At 40.9% G+C, this 24888-nt stretch overlaps 2 protein-coding genes across 5 annotated transcripts in view; one reads left to right on the top strand and one right to left on the bottom strand.

Moving 5' to 3' along the window:
• Positions 1 to 24888, top strand: part of NPTX1 (neuronal pentraxin 1) — a 193396-nt gene that overhangs the window by 142205 nt on the left and 26303 nt on the right. The gene's annotated exons all lie outside the window — the stretch shown is intronic.
• RPTOR (regulatory associated protein of MTOR complex 1) overlaps positions 1 to 24888 on the bottom strand; it is a 152158-nt gene that overhangs the window by 120953 nt on the left and 6317 nt on the right. For all 4 annotated transcript variants that reach the window (XM_054847001.1, XM_054847002.1, XM_054847004.1 and 1 more), the window contains exons 2-3: positions 16853 to 16955; positions 13566 to 13648 (exon numbers count right to left, since the gene is read on the bottom strand). In XM_054847001.1, the coding sequence (XP_054702976.1) occupies positions 13566 to 13648; positions 16853 to 16955 (186 nt within the window). The remainder of the gene's footprint in view (positions 1 to 13565; positions 13649 to 16852; positions 16956 to 24888) is intronic.

Raw genomic sequence — 24888 nt, 5'->3', positions numbered from 1 at the left:
AAAATATCCATTGACATGTTTAAAATATCCATTGACATGTTTAGAGGAAAAGAACAGAGACGCACAGCTTAACTAGCCATCGTAGAGACAAGCACGTCCTTGCCACAGGACACTGTTCAAGCACTACTTTGAATCATTTCAAACTTTTCACCATTCATAAGCTCCTGGAAGAAGAACATATGAGAACATACCGGCTCAGAAAGCCAACAAGCATGTACGAAACGTGCTCAGGTTCTTTGAGTGACGTGGTTTTTCCCACCTGCAGCTGGCCAGGGTACCAGCAGGGTCCTGGATCAGAACCAGCACAGCCCAGTTACCAACCCAGAGGCTTTTAATCGCTGCTTCACTACTCAGCTCGGCTCACTCACCGCAGGCTCGGCAGGGACAGCCCCAAAACTAACCTACAGGATAAACCTCTCCTCGGAGACTGAGCTTCCACAAAGACCCCTGAGGGTCTACATCTCGAGCAACTTTCTCTAAGCCCCTTCTTCCACAAATTCTTCCAAAACACACTACCAGTTGATGTTCCTAACACCTTTCACTACTAGTTGCTTTATACCCACTAATTTCAACTAACTTCATTACTATAGACTGTTATTCCCACACTTCTTTCCTTTTTCTATATATGACACCGAGTTGGCCTACTTCCAAGTCCTCTGATGTCGAAGCTGTTTTAGCAGAAAACTACATACTTCATTCATAACAAAAATACTTTGTTCTTTGGTTCATTCAAAACCGTTATTAATATCTCAATCCTGTGATTTACCATCATTTAATTTTAATACTTACTAAAACACATCTTTTTCTTGCATCAAAGAAAGATTCAGGATCCTAAATTTACACTGGCTTTGGAAACACATCAAAGACTAGACAAATTTAGACCTGTACAAGAACACTTTTATTTTTGCACAGCTTCACGATGAATGAACAATCTACACAGGAAAGAATTCTTTCATGAGCAGTAGAATCAAGCCAAGTTTTCCCCAACTTTGCTGCTCATTTTTGGACTTTCTATCACCTAATCGGATGCAATCTCTCTCTGAAGCTTTGTGTGGTAATGGTGTTTTCTCTCCCCTCCCCATACGTTAATGGCCAGTAAGAGCTGGGCTCAGACCACAGCCTGTTCCTTACTTGACCAGGACAGTAACAATACGCACTCTGTCCCCCGCCTCCACCCAGCTGTTGTCACAAAATGTTTACGACAAATTTATATTCCGAATTCTCGACCCTTTTAAAAATGGTGTGTGATGTGGTACGGTTGCTGGGATGTACGGCGGGTGCAAGACACAACCACACACTGCATGGTTTTAAAAGCCTGGCTTCCTTGGGAAATCAGTCCAAAAATCTATTCAGCCTTTGGAATTCATGAAGGAACGTGTTCTGCACTAACCCATTACAAGCATTTGTTTAAAATAACCCTTACCACATCAATAAAAAGTATGTCTTGTAATAAATCTGGCTCCTTTTCTCTAAAGGATATCTGACATTTTATCCAAAAGCAACGTACTCTAACTTGCGCAGCTGTTTTCCACATCCACCTCAAACAAAGAAAACTGCAGCGAAACCATAGTAAGACAGAAATCCTCTGCGTGCAGCACACGACCTTGTAGTCACTCCCAGTTTGCTGTAGAGCCCGGAAAGGAGAGTGGTGTGACAAGCTTGTCCCAAAGTACCTGGCAAACTCTGTCTAGCACAGAACTTGGCAGGAAGCCTGCAGTCGCACAGCGAGTTTTCTGCATTTCACAACACTTGCACTGATGCAACTTTGCTGTTTGTTTCCTTATGCTTGCAGACATGAGCGCCAGATCAGGATTTTGCTGCACCAGGTCAGACTGCAAAACGCGGGTAGCAGAGAAGTAAACAGTTGCAAGAGCGTGTTATGTGATAACTTCAGAGATCAATTCAGCAATGTAAGAAGTGATTTCAATTTATACCTACTATCAATCATAAATTCAATTGCCTGTAAGCTTGAGCTGATATGACCACAATAATTCTTGCGTTAGAGACATGCATGCAAATACAAATTAGTCTGAACCATATCCACAGATTCCAGGCTTTTTATTTTTTTTAAAAAAACACCTTGTAGGTGTTTTAATGTTAGGCTGTGGGTACATGAAATTACCCTGATGTAATTCATGAGGATTAATCAAAGATAATCAGAAACTGCATATTTCAGTACAAGGGGGTATGCTGGAAATTCCGAATTGATGTTACAAGCAACAGCTTAACCTGGTTAATGCAGGCCATCAAAAAATGTTTCTGCAAAAATTATTAGTTATTGCTAACTTGAAGAATATTAATTACAGTGAAGACATACTATAACTTACAGATATTTAAGTTTAAATGCTAAACTAAGACACAAGGAAGACTCTTGCAAGTCTTAGGCAAGTCCTCTGGAGATATTTGATTGCATTTTAAAAATCCATCTCAATCTCCTACACACTAATATACTCACAAGCAGCCCAAGACTTACACAGCTTAATTTGCTAGATGTCTAGGACAAAATGCATTACTAGAGCTAAGCTATAAGGGTGGAACATTTATTCGCTTGACTGTAGTCAGCAGCGTAGTGACTTTACCTTTCCTCTGCAGAGTCTTTGACCTTGCTTTTAAGTCCAATGTGAAATGAATTCTAAAGTACCTAATCCTCATTGTGTGGATTCAGTATTCAGCAATACTCCCAAAAAAATACCTTTGAGCAGCCTGTTCATGAGAACTGATGTTGACAGGGAAGACAAAAATCAAGACTACTAACCTTGGATATCTGCTACAATAGATTCAGGAGACAGGTGTGTTTCTCAGCAATTACAAGCTGCTACACACTGCAGGTTTGCTCCAAGATTTATAGAAATTCTACCCACCAGCCTATACTATATAGTAAGAACCCCTCCCTATCTGTTCAAATAAAATAAACATTCTGAGATGGCTGCATAAATGATTGCTTATTTTTAAACAAAGGGAACTGTAAAAGAACTTAAATCTGCTTCTCATATGCCAGATCCCTATCCTCAGACCAACGGCAGTTTGATGGGTCACATCACAAAATACTCTAACAGGATTTTAAGTACACACCAGGACACATCGTTAAAACCTACTTAGTCAAATAACGTAACTCCTAAGCAACGGTGTCAGTTTAGCACTATTCCTTCTTTATAACCTCTATTTTAAGAACTCTTTAAAGTTTTGGGCTCTGCATCTTCTTGTTTCTTAAATATAAACTTAGATATTACTCGGAGGCCAGTTCAGGCTGCAGGACCAGTCTAGAGCGTAAGCAAATCCTCAAACTGGTTGTCTTTATATTCTGGTCAAAGCACATCGTCCTCAACAGGAGGAACTACTATGCTGTATTCATGCTAGGACAAGAACTTCATCTTCTCTATACAAAATAATTATTTAGTAATTTCAAGTTTTCCTCTGATTGCAAAGTAATTGTTTAATGAAGTGACAGATTAACAAACAGCTTAATGAGTCAGGAGAAGGAAAAACAATCATTTGGAGGTTTATGCTTGTTAAAATCCATATGAAAGGAGTTAAAACTGAAGCATTTCAGGCTCTTCTCATTCTGCCTTAGAGATGAGCAGGAATATAAATAAAAATGTAAATAGTTTTCTTTGTTAATGCTCTACATTTTGCACAAAATTCTGATGTCTATTCAGAAAGATGCTCCAGCAGTCTAACACAATATCATGTGCACACCCAAGTTTGCAGTGACTGGTCCATTTAGTAGTGGCATTTACTCGATGAAGAGCACCAGGGTCAATACAATGGACTTGCAGAAGGCTCCTCCCCGTCTGTCATCGCCAGTGATTCACTACTCTCCATGGAGCACAAAGACAAGGTATTTTTAAATAGGTCACACAGAGGCTGGGTGGTAATTACAGAAAAACGTTAATCAGATTTGAGCAGGCAGAGCTGCTTATCTCTTTAAAGAAGCCTTTCTAATATCAGGTCTTTCTTCACATCTTAGGACAAACTGACATTAAGAGTGCAATGGTCATAGGAACATACCCCAGAATACAAAACTCTCACTTGTCTGCCAACTCTGGCCTTATTTGGATGACAAAATACAAAACAAAAGAGAGAGGAAGTATAAAACATGTGAATGGATCTTATCGTCAGAAGACTACAGAAAGCAAAGCAAGAGAAAGCAACATGGTCACTGAAGGATTGCATTCAAATGAAGGATTTCAAAACTAAGAGGAGTTCAGATGCTGGGTGATAAAGCGAAGGAAAAGCATTTCAGAGGCAGTCGCAAGGAGTTCCACCTTGGCAAGGGGGGCCCAGCGCTGCTGCCACCGGTGAATTGTGTAGGGGAGGGGAAGGCGGTAGGTAAAATAAGAATCTGGTTTTTGGTGGCCTTACGCCCTTAGCAGCTTCCTTGCCAAGCTGGCCTTACTGAACGTGCATCTGGGAGATTTTACCAGGTCACTCTTCACATTTTCAAGGGGAGCTGTTTAAGATGTGCAGAAATAGCAGTGGGGTGTTCTGGAGGCTCTGCCTGGCGGCGCTGCAGGTCTGCTTCCTGGAGAGCACAACCAAGGCAGGCATCATCGCCCAGCCGCTGCTCGAGCAGTTTAGTGATTTTGAAGACTGCCACTTCTCAGAGGTACGCTAACCTGAACAGTCATGTTACTGCATCACTTTTCTAATAAAATGGGAAGACATTTTGTTTGCTTACAAGTTAAATGTCCTTTTCATTGTGGTTCAAACTTATCTTTCCGGACTTCAGCAATAGCTTCCCCTTTGCCCCATCTCCTTCAAGGTCACTCCTGCCTGCAGCGTTCGAGGCTTTCAGCAAGATGGCAAGACCCAGAGGATTTTCCCACTAAACTGATTTTGCAAGTTTGTTGACTTAGTTCCAGAATGCCAGATCACTGCTGATCTGCAATGCATGAACAGTTCAGTTCACAAAATGGCTTAATGCCACTTTCTTGTCTTTACAGCTTCTGAACACGCTTCTTCACATCAGTTCATGCCTGTAACTATTCTTTCCTTTTTGTGCCTCATTTTTCCACAAGAATCTCAGAGAAGTCAGTATTAAGTACATTACTGCTGCAATTTTGCAGTCTCCACTTTATTTTTAGTAGTATGTTAAAGATGTATCAGATTTTTTTCCCCTCACTATCAAAACAATTAAAACATGTATTCTACCTAGACTGAGCCCCAGAACTGCAGTAGGGAGCTTTCCGCTTGCACAGCTTCCTCCCAAATCCTTTAGCTATCATTGCTATAGGAGAGGGGTTTTTATGTACAGGTGGTAGAGCTGCTCCCACACTAAGGCAGTCGCACCAGCAGTGCCTGCAGACACACTGCTACAATTCAGGCTACAGAACTCCAGGGAACCTGTACGGCGGCGGTTTGAGATGCTAAAAGCTCCACAGATGTTCATCGTGACTTCCTCTCGATGCTTAGTGCCCCGGCAGCAGCAGCAAGTAGGTGGCCCAGTTCAGATTTGTCAGCACAAAAGAGAGTAGCTTCAGTTGATGGTTTAAAACCATCTTTGGTGATGGTTTAAAGAGAGACCCTGGTCTCGTGCTCTCCCCTGCCAAGCTATGCTGTGGATGAGTGGATGCCTGGGTTGCGCTCTCAGCGAGCTACCAAAAGGAAAACTACAAGTCAGATATAACTGCTTAATCGGCCCTAATTTTCTCTGCATTCACAAGACATAAAAAAAAGTGGCTTTCATCATTTACCACACTTACAATTCGTGCTTTTCTGGCTAAACTACCAGTTCTTCTAAAGGGAGGATGTTTTGCAAAACCAGCACATGGCTAACAGTCAAACTCAGAATGGTACCATGACAGTTTTTCAGATAGAACGAGAACGTGAATAACTGGCTTTGGCAGTTATACTTGTTGACCCCTCTTCTATGACAGACTTTTTTTTTCCCCCTAGGAAAAAAATGCTGGTTTATGCTGAAGACAGTTGATCTTTAACAAGACAGCAAAGGATTGATACAGCAAAATTTTCCAGAGCCTGAAATAGCTGCCAAATTCAAGAGGCTGTTGGGAAATGGAAAACAAACAACACAGTCCTCTTAGGAAAACCTGGTTTTGTAAAACAAGGTCACAATGTCTTTTTTTTTTTTTTTACCCCTTCTTCATTTTTTGTTACGTGTTCCTACATCTGCAGAGTAGGGAGACAAAGTACAAGATTTTCCATTTTACATTTTCCCCTTTGGAATTCTACAGTATTTCTTTTGCAGGAGCAATTAGTATTTGCTGTTGTTTTAAAAGAAAAACCCTACAGAAAGAAAGGAAAAGTATGACTCACAGAGACCAATAATTAGGTCATGCGTTCAATTAGTTTTCATGCTTAACTAGTTACTCTTTAGGAAATGCTCAACCTTTGATGTGCAGCAGGCAACTTACCAATTAATTAGGCAGAAGGAAGCAATGCAAGGAATGAAACCTCAGAAACCCTATCAAAGCCCAGAGATATCTAATGAGGGAAACAACAGCATCAACGACAGAAAACATGCACAAAAAGGTAGAGGCCTTAAATTATCTGTTTCAAGTATCTCTGCTGTACTTCCTTTGAAATTAATAGAAAACTGCTGGGAAGCAGACTAGAAGAGAGAAAGAAGCAGCCTTGTTTGATCAGAAAAGCATCACTGTTTCCTTGAAGGCTTGCCACAAAAAGTATAACCTGTCTGTATTGTACGAGATGTCTCCCCAGAGACCATCACTCACTGGTGGATGCAAGCTGCAAGAGGCATCACACAACACAGGACATTGGATTAGGGGGAAAAAAAAAAGAAAAAAGGAAAACCCTTTAAATAAAGACCTGCATAGCTAAGTACAATGGGACATCCACACTGCCGGGAGTCTCAGCCTGGCACCAACAACTTGGGGAAAAAGGTAATATACAGCCACAGTTCAACTAACTAACATTTCTATTAATGCCATACATAAAGGAAGAGGCATGCCTGTTTGGAATTAGTACCAAGTTTCTCAGATCCCTTAGGCCCACTTCAATAAAAGATTGCTGCAGTCACTCCTCCTTGATTATGTCACCTCTTTGAACCGAACGAAAAAATGGGTATAACCACGTAAATTAAATGGGCTGGAAAGACTTAAAACATGCCTAGATCTGCTAGACTGATGAGTTCAGATACATTACCACCTGTCTCTTAATAAGTGACACTAAGGTAACTAATGGAGCATCAAGAAGAGAACTGCGTAAGGAACAGAAACCAAACTGCTGTGTGACAAGTGTCCGCAGCACCAGCGGTGACTAGGGATGCTACAGATGCAGGCGTTCGCGAATACCAGCATTTGCTTTCAAGCCACCCTTCCCAAAGGCTTTCTAAAAGTTTATTTAACCTTGTCTTCTGGATCTCTCCAGTTCTCCCCCTACCTGGGATTTTCATCATAGTTCTCCTTCACTCCAGTGATGTCCATTCAGGTGGAGCTATAATGAAATACTCACAACTAATTCCGTTAGACAATCAAACAGTGAAGATGACTGCCTTAGCAAAAAAGGAGGAAGCAGAGAGAAGAAAAAAAAACAACGTAGCACCTGAATTAGAAAAATCAATACTGTAATTGACTTTGTTTTATTTAGGCAAGTGGGCAAAGGGGGGAAAATTCTTTGGGATGTCATCTCTACAGCTCTGGCTTTGCTGGTGCTGGCTACAAGAAGGGAATAGAAGCCCCAGAGCTACTGGCCAAAAGGGCAGGAGGGGGTGTGGGGGAAACAGACCTTGCACAGATGACAAATTGCAGACCTTGCTGTGGTTAAATCTTACAGGCAGGCACAAACCTCTCACATTCCATTACGTTACTTACCAGAGGCTGTAAAAAATCCCAAATTCCATAGAAGAATTGACCTTCAACTTGAAGCAAAGGTCTCTACACAAAAGCAAGATCCCGACAAAAGAGTTTTGCAAGATCTCAGAACAGCTCAGAGTGCTTCGCTCCTCTGTGCCTTCGCGGGCTCACTTCCAGATCTCGGGAAGAGCAGGGCCCAACGCCTGCACTCGCCCGGGGGCCAGAAGTCTTGTTGAGAGAACCTGGCACTTGAGCCTTGGGCTCTGCTACCACATCAAGGGACAACAAATTTCAAATTGCTACAAGGCTCTCTGCAGCTCTTCCCTTCTCTCCTGAAACCTCTGTACACATCAAAATAAGACGTCAGACCAAGGTCTACCTTAAATAGAGCAGAGAACACAACTTCCCTTTTCTTCTAACCCATCCATGGTCCTCAACTCCTGCGTACCACAACTAAAGCTTTATTTTCTGTAACAGTCCAGCTTAAAAGGATAACAGTTCCACTCCAGCCCTCGGCTTTGCTGAGGCTGACAAGGTTCTTTGACGGATCTTGTGAACGTGCCAATTACATACTGCTCCAGCTCGAAGAACGTGCTGTTTGTAATTACTCTCTAGATACTCTCTCCTCCAGCTCTACTATTGCTCCTCTTCTTTGCACCTTCCAAACCTTATTTCTTTCAGTAATCTCACATGCAAACCAAATTTACCTACAGCCCTATTCTCTGGTCTGCTCCAAACCTATTTCCCTCAGTATAGTCTCTTCCACCTGGTGACTGCACTTTCAAAACTTCCCTATAACCACTTGCTTCTTATTTCTATATTGTACCACGCCGTAACATCTACCCACGCTTTTAGAGTCAAGCTTCTGTAATGCCAAGACCTCATCACATTGACTGCTATTGTTTTACTGCCTCTTTGTACACTCCCGTTCGTTTGCATCAGTCTTGTTTCAGACTGCGAGCTGTGCAGCAGTGGTTTCCATTTCATCTGCACAGCACCTGCCCCAACCAAAGCCTCCTCCACAACCAGGGCTCCTGTGTGCTGCAAGAGTACAATTTAAAAAAAAAAAAAAAGAGGGAAAAAAAAGGAACCCTTACCAAACCACACCCGAGGGAGATATAAACATCTGTTTTCCAGTGGTCTCACAGCTAGCTGCACAAAGACCACCACGTGGCACAAACTCCTCAGGAAAAGAAGATTTTAAAAAACTGAAAACATTCATTTTCACTGAGACAAGGTCCTGCTCCCCCAGTGTTAAGCATGCTCTTTGTGAGCAATGGAGGAATCTAAGTGTCTCTGAGACAGCTTGCTTAACCTCACCTCTGCTCAGGAAGAGTTATCGACAGCAGGTTTTGACCTTCCAGTGGCATGAAAGTTCCTGTCAGAGAATAAAGAACAGTATTGCAAAAAGCACCTGGCATAGGAGTGCCATTGGGATTCAGTTGGACTAGTAGGAATCACAACAGAAGCGACAAAATTATAGAGCAAGATGAGAGAAAGGAAGAAAAAGTCCTTTGAATATTCTGGTCAGTTTAGAGTTAAAGAAAGAAACTGGTCAAAAGGCACAGCCAACAAAAAAAATTCTATCATTTCATGCAAATTTAATAAGCATATGGTCCAGACTACTTCATACCAGATCCTGAATTATGTAAACTGTGCATCATTCAACTTACAGTTCTGCCTTTGGCTACACAGCCCCATTTTCAAAGGCATATACACAGGAATGGAAACGAAGGAAACTTTACTGTCTGGGGAAGGCTAGAAGCCAAGTAACAAGATGGCCATTACGAGGGGGGGTGGGGGTGGGGAGAAGTCTGGCACCCTTCTAAGAACGAAGCCAGCAATGACAGATTGACCTCATCTCGCAGCATTCTGCACAGTACTGTACACAATGACCATTTTACAAGAGGTAACTGGTGCCTTTTACACAGAAGTACTGTAGCTCAGTTCGGAGAACTCCAGCCAAGAGGATGCAGAAAAACCGGCTCTCTCAAACCCGTTCACAAGAAAAGGAACAGCGTGCTGTGCAGAGGAGCAGCGGAAAGCTGAGTAACACCTTCATCCTCACCACTAACCCCTCTGCTCCACCTCTGCAGAATGTTACAGCAAAGAACCCAAGTCCCAGCCCCTGCTGATAAATGGATGTAAACTGGGACTTAAGTAACAGTAACTTCTGCCCATAAAAATCCCCACTACCTACTGCATCTCCATAAACCATCTCACTGCAGCAGCACTTGGAATTCGCAGTCTATTATCCCTATTTTCGAACAAAGTCTGTTGACTTTTAAACTAAGGAAAGTTCCTGCCTTTTGAATGGCATAACATGCAATGCTGCCAAGAAAACTAAATTTGCATCCAAACAACAGGAAAAATATTTGCTACCTACCGCCAGCACAAGCAAAGTAGTGCTCTCGCTGGCCACTTACTACAGCGCTGCACCTAACACAGGCAGTATTCTGCCAAGGGTAATAAATGAAGACCAAAAGCAGAGAAACACCATTTCAGTGTGATCAGTTTCTTATCTAAATATTTTAAATACAGAGCATGCGAAGAATCTCCAATAGAAATTTAAAGTATTTCATTGTGGGCAACGAAAGCGCTACAACGTGCTGTCTCAGCTGAAGGCTCTCCTTCTGCCTGCCAAACCCTTTCACCCCGGCCCTGCAAGCCCCAGCCTTGCTCAGCCCCACCAGCCCTTCCCGAAGCCCTCGGCCAGGGAAGGATTTCCCCCCAGTCAGGCCGGGCATTATGGGGTCCTGTGCTTTCAACTTTCACTACCTTTTCCTCCTTTCATTCTCAGCTGCTTAAGCAGCCCCTTTTATCCCCTGTAATTGAGCCTGCTTTCCAGATTACCCTCAGGTTTAACCTCTTCCATGCCCAGTGAAACTCAAAACCCATGGCCCAAGGCAGTATCAGAGAAAAGCTGTCTTTTTTTCTTTCCACTTTTTCACTAGCACCTAAATTATTTTGCACTGGATTGCAACAACTCTTACTTGTTCAGAAAATTCTTCATAAAGACAGATAAAGCATACAGCTTTGCCATCTCCTACTCTCTCCCCCAGTAAAATTTTCATTTGAGAATTGCAATGAAATGACTGAATATTGTTTAACTGCAGTATTTTGCAGATGAAACAACAGCTGAAGTGGTTTTTACTCCCACAGCACACAAATTTATGTAGCTACACAACAATAAAGCAAAGCCTTAAATTTAATCAGAACAAATACTTCAAGCAATGGCAAGCTGGTAAATTATTTAGAAAGGGGCTCAATAAGACCTGGAAGGAAATATGCATCAGCTGTGCAGCCTGGGAGCTTCCAGACACAAAGAATTTTCATGCTTACCCCTTTTAAGGCTTTTTCACCTCAGCTATTTGTATTTAACACAAACAGGCCTGTATGTGAACATCATCCCACAATTACAAGCAGACAAGGACTGCACTGGTAGCTATGTGGCAGGACTTTTTACCAGTAGTTAGCACCATTTGTGCGTTCACAATAAGATACTGACCACAGGCATCTCCTAGTGTAAGGACCCACACTGACAGCCCCCGAATATCTCCTGTTTCAGAAGATTTTAATGATTTGGGTTTTTTTTTTTTCCCCAGACTGCCTCATTTTCCCCAACCTGTCTTCCTTCCATCAATTCTTCAACCATTCCAAAACACTGAGAAACAGACAAAACTAGATGTATTAGTATTTATATGAAAGGTCTAGGAAATTCAATAATGTTCCTATTGTTTTATTGCAGATGGCACATCAACTTCTCTTTATTACTGCAGAAAACTCAAGAGCCCTGTAGAGTGCAATAAACTGGTACGTGTTTAGCTTTGCAATGTTTCAAAGGGCTGTGATTTACTGTTAAGAACCAGGCACCTTGCACACAAACATCTGAGCTCAGTAATTGCCTCATGTTTTGTGCAAACTCTACAAGGCAGCGTGAGGTCGGCCCACACAGGTTACCTGCTGCTTCTAGACGCCTGTCCCTCATTCCTCAGTAATACGGACTCTGTTATTAAAGAGCAGAGGAGAAGGTTTGTTTTCACCTTTGCATCAACATGGTTTGCTCTCCTACTTGTTTTCAGACATTATTTGAATTTTCTGCCAAATTCTTAGGCTGCTAGAGATTAAAAAAAAATTGTCAATGTACCAAGAGGAAAAACGCAAAAAGTAAATTCTCGTCTTAAATATACGCCATATATGTTTCAAGTCAAGTCCTTCTGATATAGATATATTTACAAAACACTTCAGAAAAAAGCATACCCACAGATTTAGTAATGTAAACATTTCAGCACTGAACACAGTATGTCTCCTTCAGGTAGTACATTCAGCTTTTACTGCATGATAAAAATGGTTCCAGTCAGTTGACCCTGAATACAGGGGCAGGGAAGGATCAGAGACAAGAGGGAAAGAACCCCTACGGGATGTGTTTACATTCAAATTGCTCTGAATATAATATTGATTTTATAAAGAAACAAGTAAATGAATGTAACCCATCACAGTTTAAACAGCAAGACTGACTAAAAATACCTAAGGGCACTGCCAACACAAATGCCTTCTCAACCAGTCATCCTACAGAGAGGACAGGAAAACACCAGTTACTTTTCCAATTGCAGACCATACTCTTAAACTACATGCTATCAGACATTACAGAGCCACTCGGTAGATTATTTATACACTAAATAAGGTAGTGAGCAGTGTTAGAAACAGAGAATATAGTCCTGGTGCTGACAAAACCCTACATTATTATTATTGCTGAAGACAATCTAAAAAGAAGAGAAGAAACAATGTCTCCTTAAAAAATGAAGACCAGGTTAGTATGCACACCACATCATAAGGAAAAGAAATATTAAAAGCAAATCTACAGGTCGGTTCATTCGATGAAGTTACTGTTTCTGTTTGGGTTCCACATTACATACTTATAATGATAAATTTATGATTTAGTAGTCAGTAGTCCAGGTACTTTGAAGAGGAATATTTTGACCCAAACTGCCCAGAGCATACAGATAAGGACATGAACATGCTGGGGAACATTAACAGCAAAGAGGATTCTGCAGACTTCAAATTTCATTCTTTAGCACTCTCTGTATTTTATTTACAGAGACACATGAGACTACGGACATTGAAATACCCAGAAACAAAACATTTCCCCAGTGTGAAAGCCTGAGATGTTACAAAACAGGAAATAAATAGTCAGCAGCCGGCACGTTTGTTTAACTCCTGCTTTGTTACTACTGCCCACAACATTCAATTTCAAAAACGTATACACACAGTATACTTTAGTTAGAATTAGCAGTTAGCAAAGCTCTGAAATTATGTTTTATAACAAAACCAAAAGCCTTCCTCAGGTGCTAACTGTTCAACATTTTCTTGTTCCAGAGGATAAATCCAGTTCTGAGGAGTGCTGGGACACATAGTTTTGAACCAGCTGAGGCCGAGCACGTATTTTTACAACAGAAGAAAGTATAAACTCAGAATGAAAAACTTTCTAACATCTCAAAAATACAATAAAGCCAGAGGAATATAAATAAAATTTAAAAATAAAATCCCTGTAGGACTTATTACTTTAAACAAATACCCCAGGCATGATCACAGAAAGTGCTAGCCAAGAGGAGCACCAGCTAGAAAGATAGGAAGCTTGGCAGCTTGCAAGAATTTATTCACAATAATAGATGAAGGAAGCAACAAGTGCTACAAGACCACCATGCCACATAGCAGACACGTAGCTTAGTTTTCAGTCTAGGTAGAACGTTATCACAAAGAAGTGTCGTTTCTGTTGCAGAGGGGAATACTTACTCTGGGCTGCCAGTTTTCATACTGCTTCTGCAAATTTGCACCAATGGTTTCCAGAGCTTTTTGAGGGCCCATGGACAGAGGATCTAGGAAATAGAATATAAATTAGTATTTTTGACCACAACTGAACCACTCAGCTTGACAAGAAGCAGAAATTATTTCCAATTCCATGTGCATTTAAACCTTTCACTAGTCCACATTAGGTTTATGTAAAATCCAAATCTACAGCCTGGGAGACCAAAGTCTCCACCAGAGCATGGACACCACCTGCTCTGCAGAAGGAAGAAGCCAAAAGCTTTCTGCACGTTCGCTCTCCAGTGTTCTGCTTGCAAGAAAGATCGTTTAACGATGTTTTCACGCAGGTTCCTTTATGCATTCAATTTCAAATTCATAAACATTGCATTCTCCATGGAATTTACTTGGGTGCATATACCCAAAAATTATCCCCAAATTCTTCACTCAAGTACAAATTAAAAACAACTAAAGACTGTCAAATTTGGAAAAAGATTTCTCTTGCTAAGGTAATAAATACAATTTTGTTTTGAAAGACAGGCGAGGCATAACATTTGTTTCCTTTAATATTGAAAAAAAGGTTTCTATAGTAAATAATGACAAAAATTTAAATTGGTTAAATATTTGATGACAAACATTTTTCTTGATGAATGCAAAATCCTGCTTCATTTACTTCCATTGCTTCCTGCTTCAGAGATTATATGCCATTTGTAATTTTGAAGAAGTTAATTTTATCACTACATAATTACCACCATACATACATACTGACAGAATTTCAGTTTCTGCGCTTTATGCAAAAAAACCCCCATGGCCATATAATTGAGACTATTAACAAATTTCAAAAAAAACCTAGAAGCTAATATTCTACAATTTAATATAAATTATTTTAAAAGCATTTAACCAAATTAATGAAGGAGTTTTTTAAAAATGTTTACAAATATTCTACCTTGTACTGTGAGAAACAAAATAAAAAGTAGGATAAAAGCAGGATTTTACAAGTTATTTTTCTTAAATGAATAAAAGCTAGGATCTTATTTAAATTTTAGCATACTTTGGTAGAAAGTACACTAAATGGTGAGTATACCGTTTACATTTTTCCAAAACACACACAAACAGTAGTGAACTGTCTGCTCAGACTACAAGAAGCCTGTCACCTGTCTCAGCTGAGCTGTTGCTCCAGAAGCCTGGCCAGGACGGAGCCAGCACCCACTCCCCACCGCGGACCCTGCAGCCGCAGCCCTCGCCGACGTGCCTTTAGGAACGGCTCTATGCACCGCAGCACTCTGCTGCTCTGAACTGCAACAGTCCCCCTGCTAGTTAAGGCGAGCAGATACCCTTGAGATGTTGAACCGTAATCCCCCAAAAAGTATTCACACTGCCTCATAACATCTTTTGGTAGTTAATATGCCACTAGCTACGGCTCAAATTAAAAAAAAGGAAACAAAAAATAGCATAAACACATCAGATTTTTCTTTTAGTCCTTCAAAAGGACCAAACTGAACTTCAGAAAAAGAAATTAAAAACATTTCACATGCACTTTGACAGCAGAGGAATGTAGTTTGTGGACTCAGGAGCACCTTCAGAGTCATTAGCATTATTAACAATAGCCTTTATACAAAAATAAAGTACACTGGTGTCATTCCAAGAGCCAAACAATGGCAACAATTTTCCTAAATATAGCTCATGCCACCACAGCCATTACATGAGCTTTCAGCCTCCCTTGTTGAGCGTGTATATAAGGCTAGCGAAGGCCTGCAGACATATAGGCCAAGATACCTTCGGTATAATCACGGCAGGAAGCTTTCCGTGCCTAAAGCAGCGCCAGGTTGACACTGCAGCACAGATGTCAGCTAAGGCTTAATTCTGGAGAAAAACAAAACACTTCAAATGTTCTAAGGGTGCATCTGGAAGGTACAGTGAGAACTGCAACCTGCTTTTGTCTGAGACTGATGGCCGTTTGTTACCGGAGTTCACAGATCAGTTGTAAACAGCAGCAATTGCACCAAAATTATTTCCGCACTTTCTTGCACATCTGGCAAAGACATTATGTTTCCACAGTGCACACCATTAGCTTCTCTTGAGACTGTTGTATAGAAGAAAAAAAACAGCAGATATTTTTGCAATCACCTTTTCCAGAAATTTAAAGTTGGCTAGAAATGGAAATGAGTACTTGTGTATATATACACACTAAAAATTTAATTTAAAAACTGCATTCAAAATTCTCTTCGTTGATGATAATCACTAATAACTTTATTTTAATGACTCTGCAATGGTCTCCATTCTCTTTGCTCCCTGCTCGTGTATCAATGAGAAATGAGAGCTGTTCTCTCCACTGAACAGACGCATTTGTTAGTGCATGCTCATGGCTTTGTAACTGCTTTAAAGTCATCAGCATTTTTAGGTTAAAAAAAATGAGATGCTATGATTCATAAAGCAGGTAAGGCAAGGTTAGAAATGAGATGTTCTGAAAGTTTTTAAAGAAGTTCAGTTTGTGCAATGATTAATTTTCTTCTGCTGCCTATCATAAGCCCCAGAATTTAGGATTACAGTGCTCTGCACATTACTTGCTGAAGACTGAACATCTTCAATTCCCAGATAAAAAACAAATCTCTCTTAGAAAGCTTTCTTATGCAAGGTATTTCCTTCTAATATTACTTCAGATTTGTCTCATCTTGATAATCAGACTTGATCTCCAAAACCAAGGGAACTTTTCATTTCCTAACAAAAAAACCTAGCAATTTAGTCCAACACTGTATCAAAGCAGCAAGCCCATGTGTTGGAACTGCTGGCAAGACATCCTTGGGAATAATTCCAGGTCCTCTGAATTCATGATCCCAATTAAAATAGCCCCAGAGCAGTCATCTTATCACGCAGTAAAGTCCATGCATTTTACAAAAACTTATTTCTCTACTGTATGATGCAGGGTCATTTTAAACCTTTGCAGACCACTGTGCTCTGAAGATGTTACTGCTCAGAGATTTCCTTAGATACTTATAAATCTACAACAATTAAGAGAAAGCTAAGTAGCTAATTAACAGCTTTTTTTCCTCCGTGCTATCTCATTTTAGAATAAAGCAGGCAAGATGACCTATGGCAGCAGTTGCTGCTGGATGCTTAATTAACTCATGTAGACACAGTGAAATCAGATCCCAGATTTCCTTTTGTTCACCCCAGTTTTAAGCCCAGGAAACACACAGCTTTAAGATTACTATATACGCTACAGATCAGTATTTGTAAGACTAATAGTTAGCCAGAGCTTGGAAGTTCTCCAGACTTACCGATCCAACACTCCAGACGGGCACAGGGAGTTGTTTTCACCACATCAGGAGGGTCCACACCGACATTTAGGCACAAAACTAAGGCAACACTAACAGTCTTCATCTGCAAAGACAGACAATAAAATGCTTACTTAATGTAGAAGCCAAATCAATTTTCACTTGTGTTGAAATTTTACCACTACTATAACTTTTGAAGGGTTTCAACAAAGCTTTGTTATCTGCTCTTTAACACAGACTATTTTAAGCAAGACATGACTGATTGAATTTCTCTTTTTTTTTTTTTTAAATAGAACAGAACTTAGATTTTACGTTACTATTTTTATTATTATTTCCAGAGCCCATTCTCCTTTTATAGAGCATGGAAATGGATATCACTGGACTTCTGCTACTCAAATTAGTCATTGTCCAACTGAAATACTTTATTAAAACATGAGAATATGCTTTTCAGGGTCCTTGATCAATGTTAGAATATAGTATGTCCTCTCTAATATTAAAACTAAAAGCATTACAAGGGAAAACACACCCAAGTGACCAACCAAACCATAACTAAAAGTTTAGTCCCTTTTTTGTTGTTTTGTTTCCTTCACATGTTAGTTATCCTGGATATTCTTACTCTAGGAAAAATCATGACTTGGCTCCCCTACCTGGTCCAGCCCAGAGCTGCTGCTGCAGTACCAGCCTGGCAGAGGTGACACTTAGACACGCTTCTGTAGCCACAAGGGGCACCACCAACACGTAAAATCCAAACTTAGCGACACTGCCACCAAAAAGCTGCATTGAACCAATGACTAAGCACCACGGGCAGTTTAAAATATTGCTTGACAGCTATTATTTCACATCTTTATGCTCTTTTCTGAACTCCCTCATCCCAGAGAAGGAAAACAAAAAAGTAATGTGGCTTACAGTACTTCCATCAAGTGTTCAGCACTCCCTTGCTTGTCTGAAGCAAGGCCACCTGCATCTCCACTTCCCCAGGGTGCTTGTTACAATTCAGAACAGCAGGCAAAACAAAAAATAATTTTAAAAAATCCAAATCCCACACTTACAGAAAAGCTAGAGCCACACAAACGTATAATTTATAAAGAAACTAGAAACTGGAGTAGAGAGACACTATTCACACCAAGATGGGGGGACAGGCTCTACATCAGGACAGAAATTCTGCAGCATCCGCTCACTCCCATGTCTATGATGGGGAACCCGGAGCAAAAAATTAGCAAGAAATCTGGTTAACAGCTTTATCTCAAAGTATATTCTTGCTAACAAAACCCTGCAATCATGTGGGAGTTACTCATCCCCATGAGTTCACAAAGGAGGAAGCAGCACTTTCCAGAACACAGATAAAAACAGGAGTCTGAGTGGGGATTCCTCACTCACATTTTACAAGGGTTCTCAAAGCAGTGCACACAGATCGGGTAACAGGGTCCTCAGCTCAAGTTTAGCTCTACGTACACGTGCACTAAGGGTACATTATCAAAATTAAGCACAATACATAGCAAAAGTATAGTTACTGGCAAAATGAGAATCAGCTGCAAGACGCAGCTTGGTGCTCCACAGCTGAGAGCAGCCAGGTAGCCCTGAGAGCAGAGCTCTGTGCTGACGGCCGACCTGACTCATCCCTCTGCCATCCTCCTCCCCTCTATCTGCTTCTCTTACCTTTCCCTTTCGTCTCTCTCCTCCCCTCACTTTCTTTCACTTATTTTATTGACACCAAACTGCTACCCTCAAAAATAAATTGTGCCAGCAATTGTTGACACTTTTCACATTGCTCACGTGCATCTTACCCTTCCCTCTCATTTTTTGCTTTGTTTAGAAAATTATTTCATCTGGACGCAGGGCAACTGCTGCCCTGGTTTTAGAGAACCCAGCACAAAGATCTCACTGGTGGTTCACTACAATGAAGATGCCAATAAAAACCATCCTACAACAGCTAAAACAAAACCCCAATATATTTACAAATGTAACAGGCACCCATGACATCGTTCACAAGAAGTGCACCCAGTTAAAAAAAGTTACTTCAACATCCAGGTATTGACCAATTTATCTCCTGATCCAAACCACACACGGAGACTTCATGACCCACACAAAAGGACACAAGATTTCTTCCCCAGCCCGAGAACTGCGTACTGCTACACAAGGAGTTATTTTCAAGAAATAGATACATTGAGGAAATGGCCTCAAATTGCACCAGGGGAGGTTTAGATTGGATATTAGGAAAAATTTCTTCACCAAAAGGGTTGTCAAGTATTGGATCAGCAGTACGACCTGGGAGAAGAAAAAAGAAAGAACACAAGCCAAAAAACCCCAACCACAAACCACCTGGCGTGGCAGAGCTACCTGCGGTGCCCGAGCCCCGGCCCGCACCGAGGACGCCGTCCCGGGGTGCCTGAGCCACAGCCCGTTCCCAGCGCTGCGGGAAGAGCCGGGAGCTGCAGGACATTAAAGAGCACCAACATCCCCGGCAGCAATCGCACGCCGGCAAACGGCACTAAAAACCCGGAAGGAAACAAAGAACACTACAGGACAAAATAACTTATTAGAAGTGAAACCATACAAATCATTCCTTCAAGAGAAAGTATCATGCCAAACAGTCTTTTCTGCCTCATTTATTTATTGTTTCCCATTTGTGGTCTAATACTGACTTATTTTTCAATAGTTTACTAGTAATGTCTGATCTGTGACTTATGCTGAAGAGGCTGTTATTTATTTTCTGTTCCCAAGTTCTATGTTTTAAATAAGCATTTCTCCTTGAAAACAGACAGCAAGCTAGTAAGGAAAAGTAACTGATCCCCGAGACAAACGGGGTTATTTCCCCTCTGCCTATCTCCCCACAAAGGACGGAAAGTATTATACTTCACCACTATCTGTTCTGCTAATAAAGAGCACGTCTTCGGTAAGAATTACAGCGCTCTCACACTCCCCTCCAACGCCTACTCAATATCCAGCTATGGTGTTGAATCACTACAGATCAAAAGAAAACCTGAGCCCAAGAAACCAAATACTACTTTTCGCATTTCTAAACTGTTTTGGAACATACTACCATCAACTTCGTAGCATATTTAAAGCTTCTCAATACAAGAAATACTAGGACATTCTCATCCAAGACAGTGGAAATTTTCTTTTCTACTCTTCATGAACATATCCACCAGAATACATTTCAATGGATTTCTGTTACAATTAGAAATGAAGCGTAAGAATATTTGGCAAGCTTCTAAGAAAACCAATATCCAAAATGCTTTATCAGCAACAGCTCAAGTTCAAAACCATAGAAGCTCTTACTGTGGGCTCTTCTCTATATAGTGTAATTTGTATGTTTTAAAAAAAAAAAATTGGATACAATTCACAGCTTTGCATTGCATCCAGTTTTAAGTGATTTAATAACTCTAGGTTGCAACCTGCAATACTTAAATGGCAAAATCCACTCGGTCACAAAGCTCTTCCTGAGAAGTAATCTTACTGAATTCAAACCCTAAATCCATCAGAAATGGGAGTCAGTGAACAGAGGCAGTTCTGTGTCTATTCAGAAGAGAAGGTGCTTATTAAGGCATTTGACATTAAAATTTACATATTATACTAAAGATCAGAGAACTTGTAAAATATTTTTAATTCACCTCTTATTTCATTTTGAGACAAAACAGATTTGCAGATGAGAGAGTAACATTACCTGTAGGTATCTCAAACCAAAATCAGTGCGATTTCGGCAGTTATTTTCAGCTACCAAAAAAAATTTACATTATCTTCATGTGAGAGGTTTTGATTGAAAACCTGACGTTTTGTCATCACAGGGAGCCCAACTCATCCTATTGTAGCACGCCTGAAAGCTATTCTGGTCCAGTCTGTACCCAAGACACCCCGTTTCTTCAGTTGCTAGAGATCTGTCATAGGCCAAGTAAGAACAGGGTTAGCAACTAAGAGAAGAGTCATACAGCCGTTTTACCTTCTAGCTCAATAAAGACCAAGAACAAGTCAGGCAATCAATTTATGAGAAATTTTGCATTTTGTGGTGAGACCTTGACCTAACATTTCAGAATGGACATTTTAAAACCCATAAATATTTTATTTCTACACTGCCATTTTCAAGCTGAAAAATTTCTGTTTAAACATTACACAGATGAACACTCAACCGTTATAAACCTGCCTGGTTTTATGCCAATAAGTTAAAATTGCTTCTGTGAGTTTACACAAACACAAGATTAAGTCAGCATTAAACATAAAATATATGCTGCTACATTATGCTGGGGGTGAACTTATCAGCATTAAATACAAATACTGGGGCAGATTTCCAGACTGAGAAATCCTCATATCCATCTCATTTGAGAATCCTCACCGGCCAGCAGGCTCAAATCTGCCTGCTTGTTCAGTGAATGCATTCCCTTCCTAAAGACTTTTTTTGGACTTTTTTTATATACATCTACACAGATTTAGTACAAGCCTCTCAACGAAAGGCAAAACCAGCTAGGTGTTCCACAGATAACTCTGAAATGTTACCTGTTTTGGAGACATGCCATTAAATACTTCAACAAGGAGCTCTGGAAACACTGAGCAGTTAACAGCCGTATTTAGCAACACGAAACATTGTTCTCCCTGTGGAGCTTCAGTTACAGATCATTCAGCGACACCAGAAAAATCTTGGTTTCTCCTTCCCAAGCCTCGGGGAAGGTTTATACACCAGACCCACACCCTGCAGACTCTCACACCAAGGTGGCCTCTTGCAGCAAGCAGCGTGCTTATCTGGAGCGGGGCTCTTCTGGGGTGAGGGACTCATGGTAGAGCAGCCCCAGGGGCAGATGCCCATCCTGAACTCTGTGGCAACTTCCCATCTCAGGCTCCCAGCTAAGAGGTGACAAGCGGAACACATTGTCTTGGTGCTCTCTAACAGCACAAGCATCATTCCCAGGGCTTGGGCCCAAAACTCACCACTGAAGAACATCAGTTTGCAAATCAGCTGGTGAAAAGGCTGATAATTTTGACCTTCCTGGTCCACTCAATCACACAACCTCACACAAAACCCAAGAAAGGTTTCTGCTGGGAGTGACTGGGACAGAACGTATCCCACACGCACATGGCTTATCTCTACCGGGTGAACAGGCAGAGGCAATAGAGATCCTTGCTGCAGAAGTGGAGTCTGTCTTGACGTGTTGCCCTTTGGGCACTCACTCACACCACCAAGCTCTAATTTGGTACCCTTCTACACTCATTTCGCACCACACTGCACGAGATGATTGAGAATCAAGTGTTACTCTTCTTTTTTAATCTATCTTCCCTTTAGTGGGTCAAATACCAAAAGAAGAGAGATGTGGCAGTCCTCTTCAGATCACCTGCAGCATTGGCAAAGTAAAACATCTAAGAAGGAAGAGCTTTCAGTTTCAAGGATGTTTTTTATATAAAGTTTAAGAGAAATAAATTATTATGAAAAAAAATCTCAGGGTTCTTCTCCACAGTGATAACAATAGTACAATGCAAAGAAATACTTCAAGTTAACATTAATAATTCAACACCTCTGCAGGTCGTCCTCAGCCATCTGTAGCCCAAAAGGTCAGTTCTTGCTGTGACTGTTGTGACAGCATGCACTAGATTTCTACATCAACTCCTCCTCAGTGTTTGTTTTCCTCTTCTAACCTCGGTATTCTCCACTAATACTATGAATTTTCTTCAGAGGTTTTTATGTCCAACATGTTCGCTTACCCAGTGAATGCAGCTACTACACAAAGTTCAAGAGCAGTCAGTAATGCTAACGCAGCTCCTCGTAAAACAGACTTTTAACTGCTGGCTTCATTATTTACTTTATAAGCACTGCTTACACTTGTAGATGAATCACTCCCGTCAATCAATATCCAAGATATACATAGACACTTTCTATTTACTCGCCCAGAGAACAGCGTGCATCTTCTCCATCTGGTAGGGGATAATATCAGTTGACACACTATGGCCCAGCGACCACAGCTTCTGAAGGTGCCCTCAGAGATCAGAGGTAACCGCGCATGACAGAACTGCGCCTGATATTAAAAACTACAAAGTCAAGTAGGCAGATTCACTCTGTCAAGACAAAACATCAAAATATTGCCTTTAAACCACTGCTTAGATGCATATAACCAAAATGGTGCTTTCTTGTCCCTGTCAATCATTTCTTAAAAATAATGAAAAATAACAGGAAGCAAATATTTTACTTCTATAATCTTTGATTGGTTTTGCATGTTGTATAAAGAAACCAACAAGAGACATTTTCCTAGATATTTTCCCTTATTTGATCTGTGACAACGGCTTTCCTTTTCGCCTCAGCACAAGTCTATCTGCTTTGCATTCTGTACAGGCTTCTTTTCATCATTCCACCACTTTCCCACTCCTGTCTCACACTATCTTTAAAAAGGTGTCCATCTTCCCATGCACTGACTTACTTCCTCATCTTCAGATCTTCCTTACAAACTAGTATTTCAAATTATTCCTGGAAGACATTTTTAGATCTTTAACAAGTCAACACTACATTGTATACTACATACATTTGATCAGGAATGACACTGTCCCCTTTAAGTGGAGTCCTTGAGCTACAGCCAACTGCGCTAAAATAAAATGACTTTTTAAAATAGGAAGTTTCCTTGAGCTTACAGGAGCAAATAGGAGAAAACGATAAGGACAAGATCAAGCCCATAATTTCAGCTGAAGTGCCAGGACCATAAAGATGAAGATGTTGGGTTGTATTTGAGAACCATACAGTAGAGAACACCGTCCCCCTGCCTAATAAGGCTCAACCACCTGATCGCTTCAAGGGCTTTGAATTTCTTACTGCCAGCGCGCCATGGAGAGAAAGGAGGAATCCCCAGGGGAAGACAACCAAGCTTCTCCGAGCAAACCATGCCAGAGACCATGGCCCTTCCTGAGGCTTCGTCAGACTGGAGGGAAGTCAAGCAGAGGGACAGCCCTGAGCGCAGAGCTGCAGCTAGACAGCAGGCTGCACAGAGAGGGAGGGAATGACTCAAACCACCACTCCTACCATACACCATTGCACACCGCTGAGGCACTGCTCCTTTTCTCTGGACACCGCCGCTCTCATCCCCTACCCAACAAAAGCTACTCTGGCTGTAGATGACCCTGCCACAACAGCAAGAATAAATAAATAAATACAGAAATAAAAATACTGGTGAGGGTGTCACTGGTAGAACCATTGGGACCAAAAGATAAAAGGGAACGCTTCGGGCCCTAAGCTCATCTGTCACCTATTGTACCCCACACCATGGCTTTGTATTATAGAACACCATTAACATGAACCTGGTTTTGTCAAGTAATTCATTAGATAAATTATCTAAAGTACATTCTTTATAGAAGAATAGAATAGCAAGAAAACCATCTTGTGTTTATCAAATTTACTTGGAAATGCCAGTTAAAGCTATGAGACATAGAGCACAATCAATAACCTCCCCGTTACCCATGGTCATGCTATGCTAACAGTCACCTTTGGAAACATTCAAGGGGAGATCAGCACAGCAGCAAGCCAATTAAAACAACATATCAAGAGAGAAAAACACAATCAAAACCCCAAAACATCCCAGAAAACCTGCATAACCCTTGGAGACAAATAAAAATTAAACTCCAAGGAAGCCTGTTGCCCTTGAATTTCTCTATCTACCCAAAGGCAGAGAGAAGAAATGTAAGAACCAGGGAAGCACTAACAAAATCGTTCCCATAACCTTCAGTCTCTCAACCATCACAACACCCACAATGCCACAAGAAAGTGGTAGTTGTCAGCAGAACAGATGTTTCAGTTTTCTCTACAAGAGCTTCACACGAAGCAGCCCGCTACCATCTGGCATCTACCACTGCACGAGGGTTCCACCAATGTTTATTAACATTTGCCACACTTGAGAAATCAGAGGAAAAGCCTCACACAATTATAAGTATTTTTAATTAAGTATGCCATTTGCAACAGTAGTCCAGTACTTATGTATATATTTCAAGGCGTATGGTTTTTTTCCATCGTCCACTATTCACAGGCTTCTCAAATTTCTACAGACATGCTGGGGGCAGAAGGGTAATTAGCCACTACA

Source organism: Grus americana, chromosome 18 (assembly GCF_028858705.1).
Source record: "Grus americana isolate bGruAme1 chromosome 18, bGruAme1.mat, whole genome shotgun sequence".
Taxonomy (NCBI): domain Eukaryota; kingdom Metazoa; phylum Chordata; class Aves; order Gruiformes; family Gruidae; genus Grus; species Grus americana.
Note: the sequence above shows the minus strand (reverse complement) of the source record. Positions and strands in the feature narration are given on the sequence as shown.